Below are 24,104 nucleotides of genomic sequence, written 5' to 3' on the forward strand. Positions count from 1 at the left end.
ACAGGGCCGTTGTTTGTCACAATGACCAAAACACATGTGATAGCAGCTTCAAAAGAAGCGTTCTACGTCTGGCAATATCGTGTGGCCAAGAAGCTCACAGCAATGGAAATTAATCAGGTAGCACGGACCAGAAAAGAAGGCAGGGAAAGGTTTGTCTTCAAGCTTTTTCATTCTCTTTCTTTCACATAAATAATGTTTTTGGTAAAGGTGGACTATCCCATACCTAAAATATGAACTCCTCGTTATTGTTTTTCTACTCAGATTCGTTGACTTGCAAGCCTATAGTTTTTCGTGACAAATGTGTGGTTGTTATCCAAGTCTCTTGGATAACATGATAGCTGCATGTCTAATGCTTTTTTAAATTTTATTTTCTTACTCTGTATCCTTAGTTTCTAGGCAGCTATATTCACTCTGATAACTTTAACTGCTGCTTGTGTATCAGTGGCTATTATATTTTTGGGCTATTATATTATATTTTATCCAGCTAGTTCTTCTCTAAATACAGTCTTGTCTGACTGTATCTTTGACCTGTAATTCTGTATGGGCTGTTCTCTGACTAAACAAGTCTAAATTGTCTTCATCCATCCTCCAAAAGTTTTCCTTCCCATGCTCTCATTATTGGCATTAATATTTGTCACCTCCACAGGCTTGCAACTTTATGATTTTTGAAAAATATTTTCTTTCATAGAGATGCTGTTGCATCCTTCTATAAATCTACTATCTCCTGTCACCGTATTTTATAAAATCATTAAGGTTGGAAAAGCCCTTCAAGATCATCTGGTCCAACCATCACCCTACTACCAAAGTCACCCACTAAACCATTTTTGTTTTTCTTTTCTACAGGATTTATCATATTGATGACACACCTTCAGGATCTGCAGATAGACAACTTGATTACAGCAAAGCTGTTGAAGTGAGCATTGTTTTTTAGCTAGCTTATTATGGTATCACAGGTAGCTTGAAAGACTAGTAGGTAGAGTTTATTTATGCATTTGCATAGGTTTTCATTATTAGCAGCAGTCATTTTACATCAACTTTCTTTTACTTCTACCTTTTGTACATAAGTGTTAGTTTTCTTCCTTCTGGTTAGTATGTTGTTATTTTATCATTATGTACTGCTGGAAATGTACACTAAACTGTATGGAACTTAGGAAAAAGTTTATTCTGTACTGTGGAGAGTTAATGGACCCCTGCTGTTTTCTTGGTGAGAAGCTGAGAAGCAGCTCCTTACTTCAACAAAATGTAAGCTTGTTGAAACTCTAATGCTTGTAATCTATTCTAGTATTTTTGGCCTTTTTTCACTTTATGAAAGCACGCACACACACATATCATTAAATGTCTGAAATTAATTACAGGTCTCAAGTCAGGGATTGTTGCCTTCTTGTGTTTTATGTTAAATATCTCTTCTATTTTTTTTTTTTCCTGGTGGAGGGGCAGGAGAAGAAAGGAAGCTGTTACTATTACTGTTGTTATGTTTCCTATACCAAAGGTTACTAATGTCATAAACAATCCATTTACTGTACAATGATTAAGTTTAATAGCCCCTTTCGTGTGTGTATTTGGCAATTTTCTTGTATACTTAAATATAACTTTTCTCTTCTTTAGAGGTACATTCTTATTGTAGTATTAAAACTGGTATTGTTATTGCTCGTATACTTTCAGGGAACAAGAGATCCAATTTGTGCAATAACAGCATCTGATAAGATTCTACTTGTGGTAAGTTACAGGATTAAAATAGCTTCTTCTGACCGCAACCCTGGTTCCCCTGTGCCACTTCTGGGGAGGAGGTGGAAGAGGGTGGATGGGGGAAGGTGTTTTTGGTTTTTCTTTGCTTCTCAGTTTTCTAGCTTGTTAGTAATAGGCAATAAAATTGTCTAATCTCCCTATACTGAGTCTGTTTTGCCCGTCATGATAATTGTTGAGTGATCTCCCTGTCCTTACCTCAACCTTTGAGCCCTCTTCATCATATTTCCTCCCCCCTTTCCCTTTGAGGAGGGGGAGTAAGAGAGTGGTTGTGATGGAGCTCGGCTGCCCAGCTGAGTAAAACCACCAAATAATTGCCACATGCTCTTGTAGGCAGGAGACTCTTCTGCAACTAACTCATAAGCAGTCGTAATTTCAAAAGCTTTTTTGAATTCAGGGTGGGTTAGTCTTTATGATTTAGGTAACTGACTTGTATGTGGGTTTTAGGTGGAGTGGTCCACCTTACTAAGTGCTTAAACTTCTGTTGTTTAAGGCTGGACATGCTGCTTTTATTGGCTTTCAGGATGCATTTAGGTATCTAAACTTAACATAGATGAAATCCCTTTCTAGATGTCTTCAAAGATAACTCTACAGGTTCTTCCATTAGTCTGGAATCTTTCTTTGGGAGGGCTAATTTGTTAACTGCTTGTAATTTAAGTATAGACAAGGTGCCTGGTTTAGTACTTACAGGTAGAGTTTAATTCACCTTTCTTAGGATATGGTCCAGGTCAGGGCTCAATTCTGTGACTGGAGTTCTGGGAGGTCTCTTTTAGACTGTATGTAAATGCCCAAAGATGTACAAAGTTTTCCTGTTTACATATTAATAATATTATGTATGATGATGTGAGTTTCTGTTACCTATCATGGTGATAACAGACTCTCATGGATTAATCTCCAGGCAGCCGCTGGCCTCTTCTGTGACAGACGATGCAGTTAATGGCATTGCTGGTTCTGTTTCTTCATGTGCGCTGTAGATAGGAGGTACAAGAAATCTCCCAGACTTTGATTGCAAAAAAAGCTCACCATCTAACGTAAAAATGGGCAGCCTGCTCTAGGTGTCAGATAACCTGCAGAGGTCCCTTCCAACCGCAACCATTCTGTGTGATTCTGTAAATACTGCATTTATGTATTTTGCTATATGTATTGCATTTATGTATTTTGCTATGTTAATACATTTATGTATTATACATTTGTAATTTATGAGGTATTGTATCATGCCATACAGCTGATGTGTGTTTTTTTCTGGTCTGAGAGGAGTGATCTCATTAGATGAACAGACATAATGGGCGGGCTGTAAAGCAAACTAACCTAGCAAAACAAAAATATGAAGAGAACATTGTCTCTTCATCTTAACCACCCCCAGAGAAAAATCTCAATGTTTTCCCATGCTCCTATTCCAGTGATTTTTATGACATCTTTTGAATGGGTTTGACAAAATCAGTGAGTGATTGGAAAGAAAACAAATGAAGAAAGTATAAGGGTCGGTAGTTGACTGTAGGATTCTGTTTGTGCTTGAAGAGTAAGAATGAGAAAGAGAAATGAAGAGGGTAGTTAATCAGTGACTTTGGTTAAAAAAGAAGGGAATGAGAGGAAATACATATGAGACCAGATCTGGACAAACATGTTAAAGTCGAATGAATATTACAGTGGTCAAGATTTTCTGACATTCCTGGCCAAATCTGCTTTTCAGTTTATAGAATGTGTATATATATATGTGTGTGTGTGTGTGTGTGGAAAAAGTCAAATGTGAAAGGCAATTTACATGAGGATCTTAGGAGATCGTCTTGGGTGCAAGAAAAAAAGAAAAGGAATGAAGTTTGGACTACCTTAAAGTAGTCCTAGACTAAACTCTCTAGTCTAGGACAGCATATAAAGAAAATCTTGTTAAGCTATGTATTTGTAGAAAAATAAGCAAGCATTGCTTTTCTCTAGGGCAGAGAATCTGGCACTATTCAGAGGTACAGTCTTCCTAATGTTGGCATAGTTCAGAAGTATACCCTGAACTGCCGGCCATATCAGCTGTCTTTGAACTGCAACTCCAGGTAAGTCACAGGTCTGCTTCCAACACAGCGAACAGATTTTGGTGAAAATACTAGTAATTAGGCAACAGCTTTTCTTCAGTATAAATTACTTATTTTGTTAGGCATTAATGGTTGCTTAACAACTTACTAGTAATCAGTCTGGCCAGTCATCAGATTGCTGTGAGAGACCGAGTAACTAGAGCTTCCTTGTGTATTAAACTCTTGAAGGTGTATGTGGGAGGTTTAAGGAAACATATACAGGAAAATATTTTTGTATTATTAGGTAAACCAAACATAAGCCATAAGCCTCCTGTGATCATGAATTGATGAAGATTTTGTATTTCTAAGGCTTTTTTCTGTTTCTGTGTTTGTTCATCCCGTGTTAATTTTTCCACTGTTACAAGCTGTAGCTGGTGGTAAAGCTCCTCACAAGACTAGTTCTCTTAAGCTTCAGCTGTGCCAATACTGAAGCTGCTTTCTACTTGGTAGACAACCACTAAGATTTAAGTGTTTTTTTTTTTTTTTTTTTTTGATGAGAGTGCAGAGAGAAAAGGCAAATGTATTTTCTGCCTTGGCAGAAAAGGCAAAAATAAACTGAAGGGCACTCATAAGACAATTTTAATCACTTCAGAAAAATTTTATAATTTCAAGCAAAACTTGTAATGAGCATGTAGGTTGCTCACATGTTCAGGTATAGACCAAAAACAGATTACTTGAAAGGCAACATGATCTAGTCATAGCTGCATTAGTCTTGTTTTGAACCCAAGCTGTTACCTTCCTCAGTGATTTTGTGTTAGTAGAAAAGGTTCAGATCCACAAGTGTTTTGAAGCTAATTGTCTGACTTGCTTTTGAGATTTTAATAAGGATTTAGGGTGTCTAAATACCTTTCAATATTTAAAAATGCTTTTAAAATGGCCTTGTAGTAAATTACTAACAGTAAATCCAGGCTACTGTGATTCCCTGACAACCTATGTAATCAGAAATTTTCAAATGTAACCCATTAAAATATATGGAAAATTCAATTTCTAAATGCCTTAAAAGATTAATTGAATTATACTTCATATTGTCTAGAAAAGATATCAAGAACACCCTTTGTAGAAATATCAGAAATCCTGTTTTAGAGATGAACACACTGGATCACACACTGTATTTTAATTTAAGAATCTGCCTCCTAGTAAATAATGAAAAGCACATATGTTCAATTTTTAATTTTAGGCTCTGTGAAGAAAACAGTTTGAGGGGCTGAACCTGTAGTTTACTCAACTTTTTATCTGAAGTACTAAACATCTTCAAAATGATGGATAAAAAACAGGCACTTTTCAGAACCTTCCAGGGCCAGATCCTTAGAGCAGATGAAAACCTTGGTTTTGAGAATATCTTTCTTCTGTGTGTCTGTTCTCTCTCTGCTGTATGATAAATGAAAGCCACATGCATCTGAATGCATCAAATTAGATTAGAGGGGAAACTTGGTTCAAGTGTGCCAGCTCAGGAAATTATTTCAGATATATAGCTTTGAATAGTATTATTTAGCAGTCCTATTTTTTTTTCTTTCCTTCCCCTGCTCCCCAAGTCGCGTTGCTATCATCGACCTTTCAGGTGTTTTGACTTTCTTTGACTTGGATGCACGGGTAATAGACAGTACAGGACAGCAAGTGATAGGTGAACAGCTGAAACTGGAACGCAAAGATGTCTGGGATATGAAATGGGCCAAAGATAATCCAGATTTGTTTGCAATGATGGAGAAAACAAGAATGTATGTCTTCAGAAACTTGGATCCAGAGGTAAATACGAACTATTCATTTTATAAATTCACTTATAAGTTAATGGTTCTATTTTGAATAGTGTTGTTCTTGTGTTTACAGTTTAATTAGGTAAGTGTTTAGGTATATAAACTTCATATAAATAAATAACTGGAAATCTCAAAATCTAGTCAACTCTAATGTGAGGGTGTTGTTTGATGAAACAACTATAAAAAATGAACTATCACACCTACAAAAAGTAAAAAAAGCTGTAATTTTTCTTGCACGTATGACATTTTCAGGAGCATAATTTATATATGCTTTTGAAAAATAAAGAACTGACTTTTTTTTAGAAAAGTTACTTGCAGATCACTGTTCTGTTGAATCCATATATTGGCAGGTTTTCCTTTATCTTTTTTCTCATAATCTAGTTATAGAAAAACAAGGATTTTTAATTATGTTGGTTTATATGGAATTACCATTTACGCCAAGGATTTTAGTACTTATGTTCTGTTAGAAATGCTCTTAAATCCTAGTTTGGACAAGAAGGAAATCTTTTTACATATCTAAGAGGTTTGTTTAGAATTTATTTAGAATACAGGTTTATTCCCTTTTAACTTTACTTTAAGGAACCTATACAAACTTCTGGATATATTTGCAACTTTGAAGATTTAGAAATCAAATCTGTTCTTCTCGATGAAATACTAAAGGTAAGTATAATGAATTTTATTTTGTAGGAATAGTTGGTATCTGTCTTAATGATTTGAACAGTAGGTATTGACAGGTGAAAATAAATGTAACATAAAATAAAATTGTGTTTCTTTATTAATTGTGTTAGAATCCTGAACGTCCTAACAAAGATTACATCATCAATTTTGAGATTCGCTCATTACGAGACAGTCGAGCACTGATTGAAGAAGTTGGGATTGAGGAATCTTCCCAATTCATAGAAGATAATCCACATCCCAGGCTTTGGTAAAAACCTCTTAATAATCCACCTTTCTTTGTTTAAATTTATTTTCTTTTGTATTTTTTTCCTATTCAGACAGAACTAGCTATTTAAGTAAAAAAAAACAAACAAACAAACAAAACAAAACAAAAAAAAAACTTCAGAGTAAGAACAGCCAACCAGTATACACTTTAATGAGAATCATTATTTTTTAAATAACAGTGCTCAGCTGCAATCTGAAGGGCTGTTATTCTAAATGAGAATGTCTTCATGTTGAGGCTGAATCACCTAGAAAGAGTATTATAGTGTTTATGTAAGGCCTAAAGAGAATCTTGCAGTCCCCTGCTAGCCTGGTTCCCTACATCTTTTGGAACTGGTGTGTTTGGACAGTTTCAGGCTATGTGGTGTGTTTTTCCAGAATGCAGGGAAAGTGACTTTTTCTTCCTAGTCATGTATAATTAATTAACCATGCACCATTTTGGACAGGTCATGAAGGAGAGAAGTGAGAAGAGGAGGGTACATCAATCATGATTCGATACAGGCTTTAGGAAGGAAATAATCTGAGGAAAGGAGCTGTTGGACTCAACAATTAAACTAAACTTAAATTCTGCACAGCAAATTTGAAAGAGTAAATGTGAAAAACAGTGCTGGAAATCCACTTAATGTCCCATATTGTAGGTGCTAGAAGAATAAATGCCACGGTATCTAATTAAAAGAAAAGTCAATAATTTAAAGAAAAACAGTAACAGAAACTAAAACTCTCTGATAAGTTACTTGTGGCATTATGCCAGTTCTCTTTAACTCTGTGGAGATTGTTTCTGTATCTGTACCTTTCTGTAGTAATTTTGGCTCTGCTTTGAAGTTAACTATTGTATTTAAATCCTGGACATTTGGCTTGCATTGGGGGAGTTTGAGAGTTTGATTAATTCTAACAGTTCGGAGGGGAATTTAGCTAGTGTTTGAGTAATTCTAAGACCACTTGCATTAAGGGTCTGTCCCCAAAAGCATTCCTTAACTATCTAGTTGTGCTTTTGTATTCAGGACTTAGTTTCTGAAAAACAGGATTTGATAGCTACTTATTGAAAGCTTCTGTAATGCTAATATAATTCTATTAGCTTGAGGATGACGGTAAAATGTTATTTTTGTAAGTTCTCATTTTTACTAATATTTTGAAGTAGCTGAAAAGTTGTGGAATTTTGAAGTTGTTCATACTTTATGCTAGTACCATCTGGTTATTTAATATAAAACAGCTGTTAGTTTTTGAAACAGTCTGTGTCTCAGTAAAAGTTTTCTGTAGTAAAATCAGAAAATGTACATCAAATGCAGTTCACCTTGCTCCAAAATTGCTTGATCTTCAATATGCAAGGAAACATAGGATGTCATATATGTGTACAGAACAGATCACAGAATCATAGAATGGTTTGGGTTGGAAAGGACCTTAAAGATCATCTCATTGCAAACCCCCTGCCCTGGGCAGGGACACCTCCCACCAGACCAGGTTGCTCAAAGCCCTATCCAGCCTGGCCTTGAACACTTCCAGGGATGGGGCATCCACAGCTTCTCTAGGCAGCCTGTGCCAGTGCCTCACTGCTCTCACAGTAGAGAATTTCTTCCTTATATCTAATCTAAACCTACCCTCTTTCTGTTCAAAGCTATTACCCCTTGTCCTATCACTCCACCCCGACAAGGAGTCCCTCCCCAGCCTCCCTGTAGCCCCCTTTAGATACTGGAAGGCCGCTGTAAGGTCTCTTCGGGGCCTTCTCTTCTCCAGGCTGAACAACCCCAACTCCCTCAGCCTTTCTTCATAGGAGAGGTGCTTCAGCCCCTTGATCATCCTCATGGCCTCCTCTGGACTCACTCTAATACTTCCATGTCCTTCTTGTGCTGGGGCCGCCAGAGCTGAACTCACTGCTCTAGGCGGGGTCTCACAAGGGCAGAGCAGAGGGGGAGAAGAACCTCCCTTGCCCTGCTGGCCATACTGCTTTTGATGCAAACCAGGATATGGTTGGTTTTGTGGGCTGCAAGCTTACGTTGCTGGCTCACATTGAGCTTCTCATCAACCAACATCCCCAGGTCCTTCTCCTCAGGGCTGCTCTCAATCCATTCTTTGACCAGCCTGTGTTTGTGCTTGGGATTGCCCCAGCCCAGATACAGGACCCTGCACTTGGCCTTGCTGAAATCTCGTTCTAGAAACGCTGGCTATACAGCAGATACATTCCACATGAAAACAGGACGGTTCCCTTATTGCTGCAGCTCAATAAAAAGGCTGAATTGTGTTGCACATTGATTAAATTTCTGTATGTTTTTTTCCTGTTGGTTTCACTGGTGTAAGTGGTGAACACTTGAGTTGAGGTGATATTAACCTTCTCAAATTGATGCAAAAATACTTAGTTAATACCGCCAAAGCATGGCTTACATCACTGAGTACAGCAATAATATTATTGGATTTATCAGTTTCCTGCTGCATTAACTTCATTTTAAGATGTCAAGCAGATAGTCTAAATATACCTAGTCTTATTTTTGCAGAAAATTCTAGAAACTTGCAAACCACCTGATGGGTATAGGTTAGTCTGAAGGTAGAAATTTTCTATTTGCAGAACTCAACCAATTAGGCAGTACTAGTACATTTCCTGAACTGTTCTGCTCTCCCAAACTGCTGTGCTAACTGGACAAAGAACATCCAGATGGATTAGAAATATAATTTATTCTTCACGGCCAATTTAGTTGGAGCCTGTATACTGAAGTTGCCATCAAGGTTTAAAGTTATGATATGCATAGGCAGAAAAATTTAAATGGTGCTGCATTGAGGCTACCCACACATTTCACACAGACAAATTGTAACACTCAAATACTGTCCTTTCTTACCAATCCAGTGTCATTCTGTTTGCTGAACAAAAGAATATTAGCAATTTGAATATCTTTCCTTGAACCAGTACGGGGTAAGTACTGATCGCATGTTAGATCACAGAATGTACTGGGGACAATTAAATTAAGGTTAGTTAGCAATACAATTGAGTATTGCTGTAGCGCTAACTTGAATGTCTTCTTTAAATAATGACTGGTTAATTGGATTGTCATTTAACTTATTTTATAGTTGCTTTTGTATGTATTATGTTTGTTTTTCACACAGGCGTCTTCTGGCTGAAGCTGCTCTTCAGAAGCTAGATCTGCAGACCGCAGAACAAGCTTTTGTGCGCTGCAAAGATTATCAAGGTATTAAATTTGTAAAGCGTCTAGGAAACCTGCAGAGCGAGTCAATGAAGCAAGCAGAAGTGGCAGCCTATTTTAGCAGATTTGAAGAAGCTGAAAGAATGTATTTGAATATGGACAGAAGGTAATTGCATGTAGTCATCTCAGCAGCACATAAAATAAAAATGTCTGGGGAAAAAAAATGTGTGTACTAATAAGGAATGGCTGATTTAGCACTGAGGATTCTTCACCAGTTTCTGGAAACACAGAACAAGATCAGACAGAGAGAACTTTGTTATATCCGTAGGTAAGCAATTCTGTATGTGAATCAGCACATCACAAACTGCAAAACCTCAGCTGCTCTAGGTAGTGCTGTGTTTCATAGATGTTTCTAGCAAATATTTTGTAGGTATTTCATCTGGGAATCCAAAAATACAAACAAACTAATGTTTAAGTACTGTTTGCTCTTAGCTAGTTGCCAAGTACGCGTTCTTTCCAATTACATATACAAACAATGCAGTTTTTAATTAACTGTAATCTCTGGAGAAACAGAAAGGACTGAGGATGAAATTGTGGACTAGTGGAGGTTTTTGCTCATGAATGAAAACAAAGCAAAATGACAGTAATACTGAAAATTATAAGTTACCTAGCTAGCTAGCTAGAGCACTGTATATTTCTCATTGTCCTTTTTCAGTAATAAGCAGCAATTGCTGGATGCAGCATGTAGGAGGTGGTCAAACATGAAAAGAAGCATGAATCATTTCTGCATATGTGAAATGTTTAGGCTTTGGTTAATGTGATCATGCAAAAAAGTAGGGAATGTTGGAGAAAAAATAATAATTCTTCTTTCATGCTGTAAAAATGAGGAATGTCCCCCTTCCCCAATTTGGAGTGGAGGGGGAAGAAGGCAGGAGCTGGGGGAAGATTCATATTAGAGCCTGGTAATGGGAAAAATTTGCACATAATTAGCCCTTGGAAGTACGCTGTTTTGAAGAGGTGGAATGTCTCACAAGCACTTGAGTTGCACAGAAACACAGATTTATTTTTTTTTTAGATATGACACATTCCTCGCCAAATAGCTGAAGGGAAGTTTGGCCATTATAGGATTGTATAATGCAAAGACTGATTTCTTTTTTTACTAGTTTCTTCAGCATTAGAACATCATATTCTCCAGGAAAAAAAATAATTCTGTATTGACCTTGTATGTCTTCTCACCACTAGAAAAATCTTGCTAAGGACCTACCATAAATAAGGCTGAAATATACTTTGCAAGTACAATTTTAAGTTTTTTAGATAGATGTTTTTATTTGGCTGACTGCACTGACTTGCTATTGCATTCCTCAGCTCACTTTAAGTTTAGAATATTTTAAAATGAGCTATATATATTTCTCCCACTTATTTCCTATCCACCTGTGGAGTTGCAGCATTTGCACACGCAAAATTCCAATGTTACGTGGTAGGAAATGGGTAAATAATAAAAAGGAAGGATTACTCCCAAGTCTTTCTCCTTCACCCAGAGTCATCTTGAATTTGAAAGAGAAGTCTCTGAAATGAATTTTATTACGTATCATCTTTATCCTTCATTATTCATATTCCTTGCCTCTTGGCCTTTCCCCGTACTGATAAGTATTTACTTATACAGAATATTGTTTAAGTTGTACAAGGTATCACTGTGATACCTGTTTGTACCTTATGAATGTGAAAATGTTTTTGGATACCTATCTCAAGACTTTTGTTAGATATTTTATTGTCTTTGGCTTTCCCCTGCTATCTTCCGTTTATATTAGAGATCTTGCCATTGGACTACGGATAAAACTAGGAGACTGGTTTCGAGTACTGCAGCTGTTGAAAACTGGCTCAGGTGATTCAGATGATGCCCTTCTTGAACAAGCACACAATGCTATCGGAGATTATTTTGCAGACCGTCAGAAATGGTATGTTCTGTAAAGGAAGCAGTAAGAAGGAAAGTTTGAAGGAATTGATAACACTGGTTACAAGACTTGTTATGCGGAGGCATAGATGTCGGGAAAGACAGGGTAATACATAAAATAATTTTAGAGTTATGAGATTTAGCACAAACATTTATGGTTCCATCATGGCCTGTACCTTTGAACAAGAGTTTTTGATCAACTATCTAAAGAATGAAGGAAATAAATAAATCAATCTGCGTTGTCAGAAATCTGGTTCCTTCAGAGCAGGGGAGAGAAATACCTATACAAACAGTTATACTCTATATCTAGGCTAGTATTAAAAAAAAAAAAGAAAATCATTTAAAACAGAAAAAGAGTAGAAGAAAGGTATTTAAATATCAGTGAGTTTCAAAACCATAGATTTTCTAGAATGCTAAAACTACATACTAGACTTATTCAACTAGAAGTGGTGTCTTAGTGGTTAATGACCTGCAATGAAATTTTCTTTCATACACTTTTCTTGTTGCTTTTTAAGCCCATGTAAATTTCTTAGCATCCAGAACATTCTGCCTGATGGTGTTCCACAGCTCCATTACATACCACAATTACCTGAATTGTATTATCCCAAAGACCTTGGGCCCCGAAGTAGGTGGAAACTTTTGAGTAGATTCTGTAAACATATTTTTAGATGCTTTAGGGAACTTAAGAGGATGATCTTGGAGATCTTATTACTTGTGTTTTAGAGTACAGAGGCACTCAACAAAGCTTTCAGTTTTGCTACAAGTTGCTGTTGACTCTCAGCCACGATCTGTGCAGGTGTGGGAATATGGTTTTAAGATTCCTTGACTTAACGCTAGTCAGAAAATCAATCTTGCTACTACTTCAGTATAACGATCTCTGAAAAGTAAAACTTTCAGTGCATTTTAGGAAAGCTGTGAAATTCTAGCTACAAAACCTTACCTATTTAAAATGTCACTTTAAATTTACAGATGAAGCTGGCTTACCCAGTTGGAAGTTTTACTTGTGTCTATATGTCCGATAGCACCACACTTAACGTTTTTTTTTTTTCCTTACTAGGTTAAATGCTGTACAGTATTATGTACAAGGACGAAACCAGGAACGTTTAGCTGAGTGTTACTACATGCTGGAGGACTACCAGGGACTAGAGAATCTTGCTAACTCGCTTCCGGAGAATAATAAATTACTCCCTGTAAGCAAGAAGCACCTTTATTTTTCATTGACTTATGCTGAACTATTTATTTAAAGTATCCCATCTTGGTAGGGTTAAGAGAAAAACAAAGGAAGAATGCAGCATATGACCTACTTACTTAAGCATAATGGTGCTACTTTGGTATTGATCCTAAAATAATACTGTTTTCATTCTCCATCATTCTTCCTTTCCCTTATTGGCTAGTTCCCCAGATAGATGTGGTTATTGGTCATGCTCTGTGGTTAAGTTTGGCTAAGTTATAACTCACTGCTTCCCTCCCCACCTGTGGCATTTGTCTCTAAAATAACTGTGCTTCACTAAGAAGTCATTTCTCATGGCTGGATACTTACTTTAGCTTTCATTTTGTCGTCTAATTCACACGCTCTTTTTTCCCCCAAGTTCTTCCTGGTTTCTATCACTGGTTTAATGTCTTACATAATAGCTCTGGTGGGAATGTTAATGGGCAGTGAAAATTAGAGATCCTCTGCTGAAAGGAGGGAAAGCTGGTGGTATGGCCTGAAATGACCTATTGTCCTAACTAATTTAAGCCTGTGATATGATTGATTACTCCAAAATGCTTGAAAAATGCAAAGCATGCTAACTTGATGTTCGTTTTTAGTTGTTTGAACAAAGCAAGATATAGCACTTTTTTTTTTAATCTCTGTAATTGCAAAGTTTCATGAGATGGATAGTAAATAATAAGAACACAGTACTTCTGGTATGATTTGATTTGAAAGGAAACTTTTAAGGTAGCATTTCCTTTAAAGTCAGAAGCAGTGTACATTCCAGAAGTTAGTGTGTGAAGATTTGCATTCAGAAGATTGACAACAGTGCATGTTATCTTCAGAGTCCATAAAACAAACAGCCCCTTTCTCCAGCTTTTTGGAATTAAAAATGTAATGGTGTTGTAGTTACTATTCAATGTAGTAAAAATTTGAAAGTGAATTTAACGTGGTGCTGATGCTTTTTTTCAGGATATAGCTTATATGTTTGTAAGAGTGGGAATGTGTGAACAAGCTGTTTCAGCCTTTCTGAAATGTAATCGACCAAAGGATGCAGTGGATACCTGTGTACATCTCAACCAGGTAGGACAAGAGGAGACGATCTGCTTTAGCCATAACAGTTAGCAGTTAAGGCTTTTATTCTACTACCCAGTTAAATACAATTCCTTGTTAATTGTCTGATTCTTATGTATGAAAACTCATACTTCTGCTCTTAAGCCAGTTATCTGAAATTAGTGCTAGATCAGTGAAAGGACAAATCCCTACGAATTTACAGCAATGCTACTTCTGTGTGTGTGGTAAGCATGCTCAGCATACAGAAATATGTGCCCATGTGGCCTTTGTAGTGCTAGGCTATAGTTAACTTCATGTCAGCAGAAGGCAGCCGTGCCTCTTGATGGAATGAGGGGAAGACCAGAGAGCTTCTGGCTGCATGGTTTCCATATTCCCCCTCCTTCCTTATACAGATGCAAATGTGCTTGTGGCTGCACTGGCCTGTAGCTGGAAAAGAACTACTCTGAGAAACGATCAGCATGTTACAGCTAGCGCTGTTCCCCAGTATGATTCACCTGCACAGACGTTCGCATCAACACAAATAGGAGAGAAAGAGTGAATGGCAATGAGGAGCTTGATGTACAGGCATGACAAGGCTGGTTAATGTTGGCCTTGTGTACAGTTTCCTAGCTGATGGATCTGAAGGGCTATCGGGTATGAGATTCAGTCAGGAGTCTCAGTCCTGCCAAACTTCTGTGGGCAAACACAGTAGCCAAACTGTTGAAGATAAGAAAATTCGTGGACCAAAAATGAGGTGTGTAGAAGGATAGGTGAAGTGTAATTGTTTATGCTGCGAGCTCATGGGCTGATGTCCTCTTTTAGATGTGCTTTTGAGAGTCTGGGTTTCAGAAATACAAGTGTTGAAATCCACACGTCCAACAGAGCAGCAATGAAGTGATTTTGCTTTTACCAAAAGCAAAGCTTTTACCAAAGCAGAAGCAACTGCTTTCTCTGTGGTTTTGGACCAAGGTCCAGCATTTGTTTCACAGGCATGCTGTATCAAATGATTGGCAATGATGTTAGCATTGGTATTCTCTTCTTTTTTACTTCTTGTATAGTAGCCTCATTCTAAATAGTGATGAAATACTGCATGCAAATGTTGCAGATTATTCATGGCAAAGCTTGTTCTGAGAATGTAATTGGAAAATTGAGGTTGATTTCTCTGTTTGGTTTTATTTCTAGTGGAATAAAGCTGTGGAGCTGGCTAAAAATCACAATATGAAAGAGATTGGATCCTTGTTAGCCCGATATGCAAGTCATTTACTGGAAAAGAATAAAATCCTTGATGCTATAGAACTCTATCGTAAAGCCAATTATTTCTTTGAAGCTGCTAATCTCATGTTCAAGGTATTGCAGGTTTTATTTTTATATCAAATAATAAGCTAGTCCAAAACCCCAGTTATTTCCATGCTGCCTTTATTTTCTTGGTGTTATCTGGGTGTTAACCATGTGCAGGTGGTAAGCATGTGCCATTACACAGGATACTGCCAAGATTAATCCAGTTCTAAGTTCAAGGTATCTCTATCTGAAATAGTTACCCTGGATGTTCTCTTTAGCCAGCAGTGAGGAGACTTTCAGAACACAAACCATCTGATTTATTTTGAGACTGTCTCTTCAGAATGATGTGAACTGCACCTCAGAAAAGGTCTGTTGTCTAGTTGAAAGAGTATAGTAGACCAGTCTGGGTGCACAGTCTACATTGTTTTATGCTGTGTGGACTGGTTTTGTCTCCTTTTTTTAAAAAATAATAATGCTGTGAAGTGCAAGTTAAATCTTGGTATTTTTGCCTTCAAATGGAAACTGCTTATGTGCTTTTAAGATAAGTACTTTGCCTAGATTTGGTTTGGCTGCAGAGATTTATGTACATATCTGTAAGAGTGATATGCAATTTTTATAGTAAACTTATTTGTGTGTGTGCATGTGTTACTTTCAAGATCCATTCTTTACTGGGAGAACCAGTAGATCTTGTTGAAAGCTACGTATTTCTTACGCATTTCTTAAATTTAACTGTTTAAAAATCTGTTATTTTTTGGTTTATTTTTAGATTGTCAGCAGACTCATATATGGAGATATGGTTACACTGATTTATCTTTACTGAGTAAACATACTGAGTATGTGGCATCATACACTTCTAAGCTAGTTAAATACAGAATGATGTGCATTCTTCACTTAGACATTCATTCAGAGTTCTGTTTGCAGTCCAAATTATTATATTCAAATACAACATCCATCCATTTTGGCATAATTTCCTAGGTTTGTACAAGTGTGTAACTGTCCAAGAGAAGTAAGTGACTTTTATCTGTATCTATCTACAATAATTGCTCGGTGTTGTTTTTTCAGATTGCGGATGAAGAAGCAAAGAAAAGAACAAAGCCTTTGCGAGTTAAAAAGCTTTATGTATTATCAGCTTTACTTATAGAGCAAGGCCACGAACAAATGCAAAATAAACAAAGGGGAAAAGTTAAAGGGAAAAGCTCAGAGGTAGTCTTTTTTTTTCCTGAGTTCTGCAAACTTACTGTTATATGCTACTTAGTGAGAATAAATAAAACTGAGGCTTTTCTTTTTAAATAACACCTTTCCTTTCAAGAAAAAAGCTTTCCTTTCTTTAGTTAAAGCTAGTCTTCCATGAAGACATATTGTTTAAAATAATATTTTAAACACTTAAATCATTTGTATTATTAGATACTTTTCTGCCTATTGTTTAATGTGTTCTTGTAATGGAAGAATCTTTCTTTCACTGTAACAACAAAAAACATACTAAGAAACATAGATTTTTTTTTTTTCCTGTGAGACTTTCAGTGTACTAACATTTAGGAGTAAGTATCAGTCCCAAAGTGAGATTTTGTGATTAGATTAAGCTAAGTTGGATATAATTTAGGAGAGAAACTGCTCCAGGTATAGGGGAAGCAATTGGATGATTTTTTTTTTTCTGCTTGCACTTACTTTGTATGCATAAATGAAAGAGGTTAAACAAAGTTTTAAGAGATTTGGTGTTGAAATGGAATATTAACCCAAACTATGAACTAGTCTGCAGATGTGCACAGAATATATTTGTACAAATGTATATGATATTTATCTTTGAAAATCTGCACCATATGTTCCTTTTAGGCACTGTGTAAAATGCCTATCAACATAGATTTTAGGTCCATGTATTTATATTTTTAAAATATATTTGTAAATATATTTTTATATTTTTTTTAAAATATATTTTATATTTATATTATATTTTTCTCTAGCTAACACAAACAGTTGGTATAATCACCAAGTACAGAAAAGTTATTTTCATATATCCCCGTTTCCTCCTGTATCTGTTTCGTATAAAAATTACTTGTGATACTGCTTGTTTTCAGGCTGCTTCAGCTTTGTCTGGTTTGCTAGAAGATGATGTTCTTTCTTCAACTAATCGCTTTGCAGACAATGCTTGGCGAGGAGCTGAGGCTTACCACTTTTTCATACTTGCACAAAGACAGCTTTACAAAGGTTCTGTAGATGCAGCACTTAAAACAGGTAGGATATTGTTTTTAAGCATGTAAAGAAACTGTTCTAATTTTACAGGCTTGCGCAGAACGTAATTTCATTTATAGTTGACGTTTTTCTATTGTTGCTAAATCCATTGAATTTAAAACAAAGCCATGTAATGAACTGAATATAGCTGTAGTCAAGATACCTGGAAAGTACATTATTGGTTACGATGGAAATCTAACTTGCCAAATATTACCTGTTAAATTGGACAGCCTTTTTATCTGTTCTGTTAACTGTTTTATTTTTCTGTCTTTAAGTTTCTTCTTTAATTCACATCAGACCTCCCTGTAAAGCTTCTTAAAGAATCTGTGGGAGTTAGAGAAGCAAATAGTGCCCTCTACTTTCTCCAAGTAAAATGAAGCTCCATTTCAAATACTTATAGCATGTTTTAAAAAAAAAAAAAAAAAAGGTCAGGGAGGCAAGTGTCACAGCATCAATAAAACTCCTTCAGTTGTCATTCAAGTCCCCTTGGTTTTCCTTGTTTTTTTTATTGATTTTTGGAAATGTGTCGAACCATGCATGCTTCATAGCCATGTCAATGAACAGACTTCGGTTTTTATTGTCCAATGGAATTACTGGCAAGACTGATGCTATATACTCATAGCAACTATTTCTTATAGAAGCTTGCATTTCTCAGAAGGCACATAATGATATCCTTGGATTTTTTTTTCTATCTCTTAGCTCTTCATTTGCGAGATTATGAAGACATTATCCCTCCAGTTGAAATCTATTCTCTTTTGGCTCTCTGTGCATGTGCAAATAGAGCATTTGATACATGTTCAAAAGCCTTTGTTAAACTAGAATCCTTGGAAACTCTTAGCCCAGACCAGAGGCAACAATACGAAGATCTTGCTTTAGAGATATTCACGAGACATTGTCCTAAGAATAACAAAAAATCTGATCTGGATGATGTTCTTGAGAGGTGGGTTATATTTATAGGATACAATAACAAATCACCTTTTTGTTTGTTTGTTGTGCTGTTTTTTTTTTCTGTGGCCTGTATTTGTGTTTAAGCAGTTTTTGTGTGACCAAGTTAGATGCTTTGCTGCTTGAACCAAATACTGAGCAAGAATGAGGCCAGTGTTAGCCCTTTCACAGAAAGGGTAATACAACATTACTTAATTTGGGAGAATAGAGATTGTCTGTATTCAAGGAACTAGTCAGGTTATAACTTCTTAATTTAAAGTACATGTGAAGCACAAGAGTTTTAGGACCTTCACTTTAGTGGCATGTGATACCTCAGCAATCATGTTACTATGTTTGCATTACTGTTGTGGTGTGATGCAAATGTGAATGAGTGAATGTTTAACTAATATAATGCCTACAGTGTTTTGTGAATTACTTACATCTATACAGTGTGAGAAGATGAATAAGTGAAAGAATCAGAAAATGAAGGGCAGGTGTAACGGGTGGTTGTTTGGAGTGGCTGTACCCAAAATGGAGTCTTTTGACATCTTTTTCGGCTAAAAGCACGGAACATATGAGCATGGAAATTGTGAATCAGATTTATTTTTAATGAACAGGATTTTAACTTGTTTGATTTTTACTTCATGGAAACTCACTAATAACTTTTGTTGACCCTTCGGAAGAATAAATGCAGTAGAAGTGCAGGTGCCAATTGAGCCTTACCTTTGTATATCCTTTACTGTTTTTCACTTCATCTTTGGATCTGCTGGTCCTAATTTGTTGACTATATGGTTCTCTGGGTGTGCATTTTGTTGAGTGAAGATTTACATACTTCTAACTGTGCAATTATTATGATGTAATAACTTCTAATAAGGAATTAGCACACATCTGAATAGAGAAGCAATATTTTACAGACAAACATCACCAGTTTTGTAAGTAGTTGTAAGCACACAATTAGCATATAGTTAAAGGTGTTATACGGTTTGCAGATGTCTACAAAATAAGTTTTTGTTGCTACTTAAAAACTGTGTTTTTATCCTTTTATTTACTCTTTAAACAGTGGAGATGGGAAACTTCCTATATGTGTTGCAACAGGAGACCCTATCCTGGAGTATCGATTCTGGATGTGCAGTGTGTGTAAGCATTGTATGAAAGCCAAAGAAAGAAGCAATTATAACTTCTGCCCTCTGTGCCACAGTTCAGCATAGCAGAGGAGAGAGGTCTCTATCCTTGTATCTGTTACATCTCAAACATACTGTCTAAACTGTAATTCACATATGATGTTTTATACTGTATTGTCACAGATAATGCTACTATTACAGAAATGTTTCAAAAAAAAAAAAAGAAAATTTTAATGGTTCCATTTATGTGAAGAAATATCTGTTAACTTTTCTTTTACAAAGGTTTAAGCCAACAGCATTTTTTTTGAATTGTAAATTGAGCCTAATTTCTAAACCATGCAAACTGAATGTAGGTTTGTTTTAACACATTTTACTTTGAGTGAACTCCACTTTTTTCATTTTTATAATTACATAGGAAATAATTGGCTTTTCCTAAAATTCACAAATCACAACTGTTTTATTAGAGTGACACTACTAGTTTAGTTATATGCCTGTGCTATGTTCTTTTGCCAAGTGTAATTAAATCCACAACTGTAATAAAGGACTTGCTAACATTTAGAAATCAGTGCTTTCAGTCTGCAATTGGGTTCACAAGCTTTCTCTGGTGCTGTGTTTAATCAGTGCAGGAAACCGATGTGAACCTTGAAACTGGAATCTGGTAATGAGCTGTGTTGTACCTGCAGGTAGCTCGAAGGGAGCAGCTGATAACTGTTAAACCTTCATTTTGAAGGAGGATGATAGTTCAGCTCTTGAAATCTGTTCAAGGAACATAGCTTTACTTAGACCTGAGCTGTTCTATTTTATTGCTAGCTTTGAGCCACAGCTTTGGTAGTGCTGTATGGAAATGTTGCAGGCCCTTTCTCCACTTCATGAGCTTTCTCCACGAGTCAGCACTTGGCAGGTTGCAAGCATTAAAATTCACCTCAAGTCACTGTGTTTTTGAGAAAAGGGGGTGAGGACTCACTGAAAGACACCTGGGGAAAAATGTATTTCAGTTAACATTATGCTACGTAAGAATAAATCCCATTTTGTATTTAGAATATGCTTTATTAAATATTTTTTTTTTCTATCCTGGTATGTGAGGTTCTTTTTCGCTCGACCTGAGGGAAAACGTCTTTGGTTAACATCACACTACGTAAGAATAAACCCTATTTTGTATTTAGAATACGCTTTATTAAATATTTTTATATTCTGATATCTGGGGTTGTCTCCCGCTGGCCCTGAGGGCCTCCTCTACAGCTGACGCGGGCGCGGCTCCTTCCGCCGGCTGCCGGCCGGGCTCCTCCTCCCCTCAGCGCCGCGGGGCCGCCGTCCCCGGCCGTCCCCGGCCCTCCCCGTCCCTCTCTCCCTTCCTCCTCAGTGCCGCTCGGCTCCTGGCCGGCCCCGGCAGCCCCGGAGGCGACCTCAGGCCCCGCGGCCCCTCGGCCATGCAGCGGGAGGCGGCGGCGGCGCTGCTGGCGGCGGCGCACACGGAGCTGGCGGCGCAGCAGCTGGCGGCGGCCGAGGAGCTGTACGGCCGCTACATCGCCTGCTGCGCCCGGGCTGCGCCTCAGGGGTAATGGGGGTGGGTTTCTTTTTTTTTTGTGGGGGGACACACGACACACGCCATGCGCCTCACGGCTTCTCTGCCCCCCCCCCCCCCGAGCAGCGCCAGCCGAGACCTCGCCACCGCCTTCAACAACCGCGGGCACATCAAGTACCTGCGGGTGGAGTTCGCCGCCGCCATGGAGGACTACGCGGCCGCCATCGAGAGCCAGCCCGGCTTCGAGGTGCCCTACTACAACAGGGGCCTGGTGCTCTACCGGCTGGGTACGGCATAACCCGGCCTGGCTGACCCGGGGCAGGGCAGGGCGACACGGCCCCGAGAGCACGGCTCGGCCCTGGCACGGGCTGCGGGAGGGAACAGGGTGCTGACACTGCTGGCTTGTGGCTGGCCACGTTCTCCGAAAGCTGTTCAGAGTGCATCCCTCCGTTTTACAGGCAGCTCCTGGCACCGTCTGGGGACGGGTGTCACACCAGGAGGGGTGCAGAGGCACCTGCTTTCTCTCCAGTCATAGCAGGGTGTGTTAGCTGGAAGTCCCCTCTGTACGCTCAGACACAGTTTCTGCATCATCTAAAGTTACACTATTCAGGGAACCATCAGAGAAAGATGTGGTTTTAGTTTAATTTTTTGGAAAACCTGCATTAGTGGTCATTAGCCAGTCAATTCCAAGCATTTCTATTAAACCTAAAACATAGCTTGAGTTGGTACAATCATAGCAAGTGCGCCCTTCTCAATTTGCAGAGGGCTGTCAGCTGTCATTGGGGGGAATTGATGCCCCTCAATTTTAAATATGCTGTAAGAAAATTTACACCCGTGTCTTTTTTGTTGGAGCCTGGCCATTGCATGGTCAGGATCTAGAAACTTCAGGACCAGAGGGAACTCAGGGAGGATGGAGTCTGGCCTCAGCTGGGAAGCAGTCTGCCAGTGTTCCAGTATTAACACAGCCTGGCTATTAGTTAGCTGTCCGAGCGTGGGCCTTGTGGCTCTTTCTCTTGGAATAAACTGCCTAAATTAATCCTTGAGCCCAATTTAGGTCGAGAAATAGGCACTTGGGCTTTTGCTCTGAAGACTTTTGACTCCTACTTGGACCTCTGGAACATCCAATTGTAGTGCATCCATTAGGTACAGTTGATGCATTGTGTTAGTGAAAGCATTAAGAGCCCTTCTTCTGTTTTATTTTATGAGTGAGTAGTTAACAGAAAGGTAATTCTTTTTTCTTTTCTTTGGGACAGGGTGCTTTGATGAGGCCATAAAAGATTTCAGGAAAGTTTTAGAGTTAAACCCTCAGTTTGAAGATGCTGCACTAAGTCTAAAACAGGCTATTCTTGACAAAGAAGAAAAACAAAAGCGAGGTTATTGAAAATGCAACTAATGGTGTGAAAATGTTTTACTGAACACTGATGTGATTTTTTGTCATTGATGGATGAAACAAGAACACTTACGTCTGTTATACCCTACTGAAGAAACCTCACTCTTGGGTAAATAAGTTAAAAATGTATTATAATTGCAAAATATATATTTTTATATTGTCAGTGTTGAAGAAAGGCCTAATTTTAGATCCATGCGAGATACTTGTCAATTTGTACAGAAGCAGTTCATAAAAAGCTGTTGGAAGGTCAGTAACAGCTAATGAAATCTGTAGTTCTCTCATTAAAGCTGTGTTTCTGTACTCTTTCACAGATTGATTTAAACGTCCTTTATGGAGGAAAAACAAACTAAAACATTTAAGTACTTAAGACTGGCATTTGTGAAAGACACTGATTTAACAATGATGATCTTAGTGTTTGTCCAGATTTAAATGTAAGTTTGATTTAAGCTAAAAGTGTGCAGTTGTTAATTACAAGGTGTTATCCTTGAAATGCGATGGTAAATTATTTTCTTTTCACTTCAGAGTGTTCCTGCATTAAGAAAAAAAATCTTTAAAAAGAGACCTTTTTAGGTGACAGCAGCTGTACCTTACATGAGGAATGCGGTACAAGAATTCCATCCTTTTTAAATTCATTGACTCCTAGAGGTAGTTTAAGGAGTACCTAAACAGGTATGAACAGGACGTACCTGTTTTTTGTAATCCCATTGTAAAGCTATTGAACAGTCAGAAATTAATAACTGAATGAATAAAACAATTACGTATTTTTATCTCGATATCTGTAAAGACTTTATTGGTAAAGAATGCAGTTGAGCTGTTCACAACAGGAATTATGGCTTTCTCCTTTTTATTAAAAAGGTCAATGGCACAAAATACACAATGTGAAAGCTGTCTGATTCAACTGGATATGAATATCCCGGTAGACTCATTTTTTACATGGATGAAAGATGGTTGCTGAAATCTAAAAATGATTTATAAGGAACATGGAAATAAAAGTTTTAATAAAAGAAATAGTCTTGGATTGCCCCAGTTAGCATTAGGCTATATATATATATATTTAACAAATGATGCTGATGACAACTCTGCTGCTTATGGTGGCTTTCTCCATGTGTGATCCAGGAGCTTGCATAGTTGATGATGGAAACATTTGCAAAGTAGGTTCTGAGACATTTATGACCAGGTTTTACAAAGATGAATTTTGGATTTCTCCGGGTATACGAAGTACGTGCTCATCTTCCATTGTTATATCTCGATGCCCTGTCTCCAAAATAACATTTAAGGATTTGCATTTTTCACGCCACCTCAGTCTCAAAACCAAAACCATGCCAGCTCTTGTTTGATGGTGAGAAGGTAAGCTTGAGGTTTAAGACTAAACCTGTTCTTGATGTACCTGACCATGAAAATGAACTTAAAACACAGCATAGACAGTTGAATATGATCCTTGAAGTTTTTCTCTGAGAGAGGTCACGTGGTTCTGCACAGTACACTGAGGATACAGATGAAAATCAGAAAGTTAACAGCAAATACATATTTTGGAAAACAAATCAAGGATGCTAGTAGTATTACCCCTTATACTTCCTACCTTGTGTTTCTCTGTGAATGTTGCTCAATTACTTCTAATTTATCCACTATTGTCACAGAAATATTTCACTGAACTGGGAGCAATTATGTAGCAGATTCTCCACAGTTTTCCTCATTTCTCTGGTTAAAGGATGAACTGTTGCGGTACATTTTGGCATAACTTGGAATTCTTTCAAGTTAGCTTCAGCCACAAAGATTCTCACACGCATTTTCCCCTTCACAGGCATGCACTTGGCTCTCTGTCTTTC

At 37.6% G+C, this 24,104-nt stretch overlaps 2 protein-coding genes across 3 annotated transcripts in view; both read left to right on the top strand.

Moving 5' to 3' along the window:
* WDR35 (WD repeat domain 35) overlaps nt 1-20,431 on the top strand; it is a 41,610-nt gene extending 21,179 nt beyond the window's left edge. For both annotated transcript variants that reach the window (XM_040553445.1, XM_040553444.1), the window contains 16 exons: nt 5-149; nt 844-913; nt 1,663-1,716; nt 3,676-3,785; nt 5,336-5,546; nt 6,134-6,214; nt 6,343-6,479; nt 9,584-9,787; nt 11,430-11,576; nt 12,630-12,762; nt 13,737-13,847; nt 15,000-15,164; nt 16,158-16,298; nt 17,168-17,324; nt 18,021-18,261; nt 19,306-20,431. In XM_040553445.1, the coding sequence (XP_040409379.1) occupies nt 5-149; nt 844-913; nt 1,663-1,716; nt 3,676-3,785; nt 5,336-5,546; nt 6,134-6,214; nt 6,343-6,479; nt 9,584-9,787; nt 11,430-11,576; nt 12,630-12,762; nt 13,737-13,847; nt 15,000-15,164; nt 16,158-16,298; nt 17,168-17,324; nt 18,021-18,261; nt 19,306-19,453 (2,255 nt within the window). In that variant the 3' untranslated portion in view covers nt 19,454-20,431. The remainder of the gene's footprint in view (nt 1-4; nt 150-843; nt 914-1,662; nt 1,717-3,675; nt 3,786-5,335; nt 5,547-6,133; nt 6,215-6,342; nt 6,480-9,583; nt 9,788-11,429; nt 11,577-12,629; nt 12,763-13,736; nt 13,848-14,999; nt 15,165-16,157; nt 16,299-17,167; nt 17,325-18,020; nt 18,262-19,305) is intronic.
* Nucleotides 20,432-20,683: 252 nt separating this feature from the next.
* Nucleotides 20,684-23,148, top strand: TTC32 (tetratricopeptide repeat domain 32). The gene is made up of 3 exons (XM_040553449.1): nt 20,684-20,921; nt 21,015-21,175; nt 22,142-23,148. The coding sequence occupies exons 1-3, from the start codon at nt 20,794-20,796 to the stop codon at nt 22,267-22,269; spliced, it is 417 nt and encodes a 138-aa protein (XP_040409383.1). The 5' UTR covers nt 20,684-20,793; the 3' UTR covers nt 22,270-23,148.
* Nucleotides 23,149-24,104: the final 956 nt, after the last annotated feature.

This window comes from Cygnus olor, chromosome 3 (assembly GCF_009769625.2).
Source record: "Cygnus olor isolate bCygOlo1 chromosome 3, bCygOlo1.pri.v2, whole genome shotgun sequence".
Lineage (NCBI taxonomy): Eukaryota > Metazoa > Chordata > Aves > Anseriformes > Anatidae > Cygnus > Cygnus olor.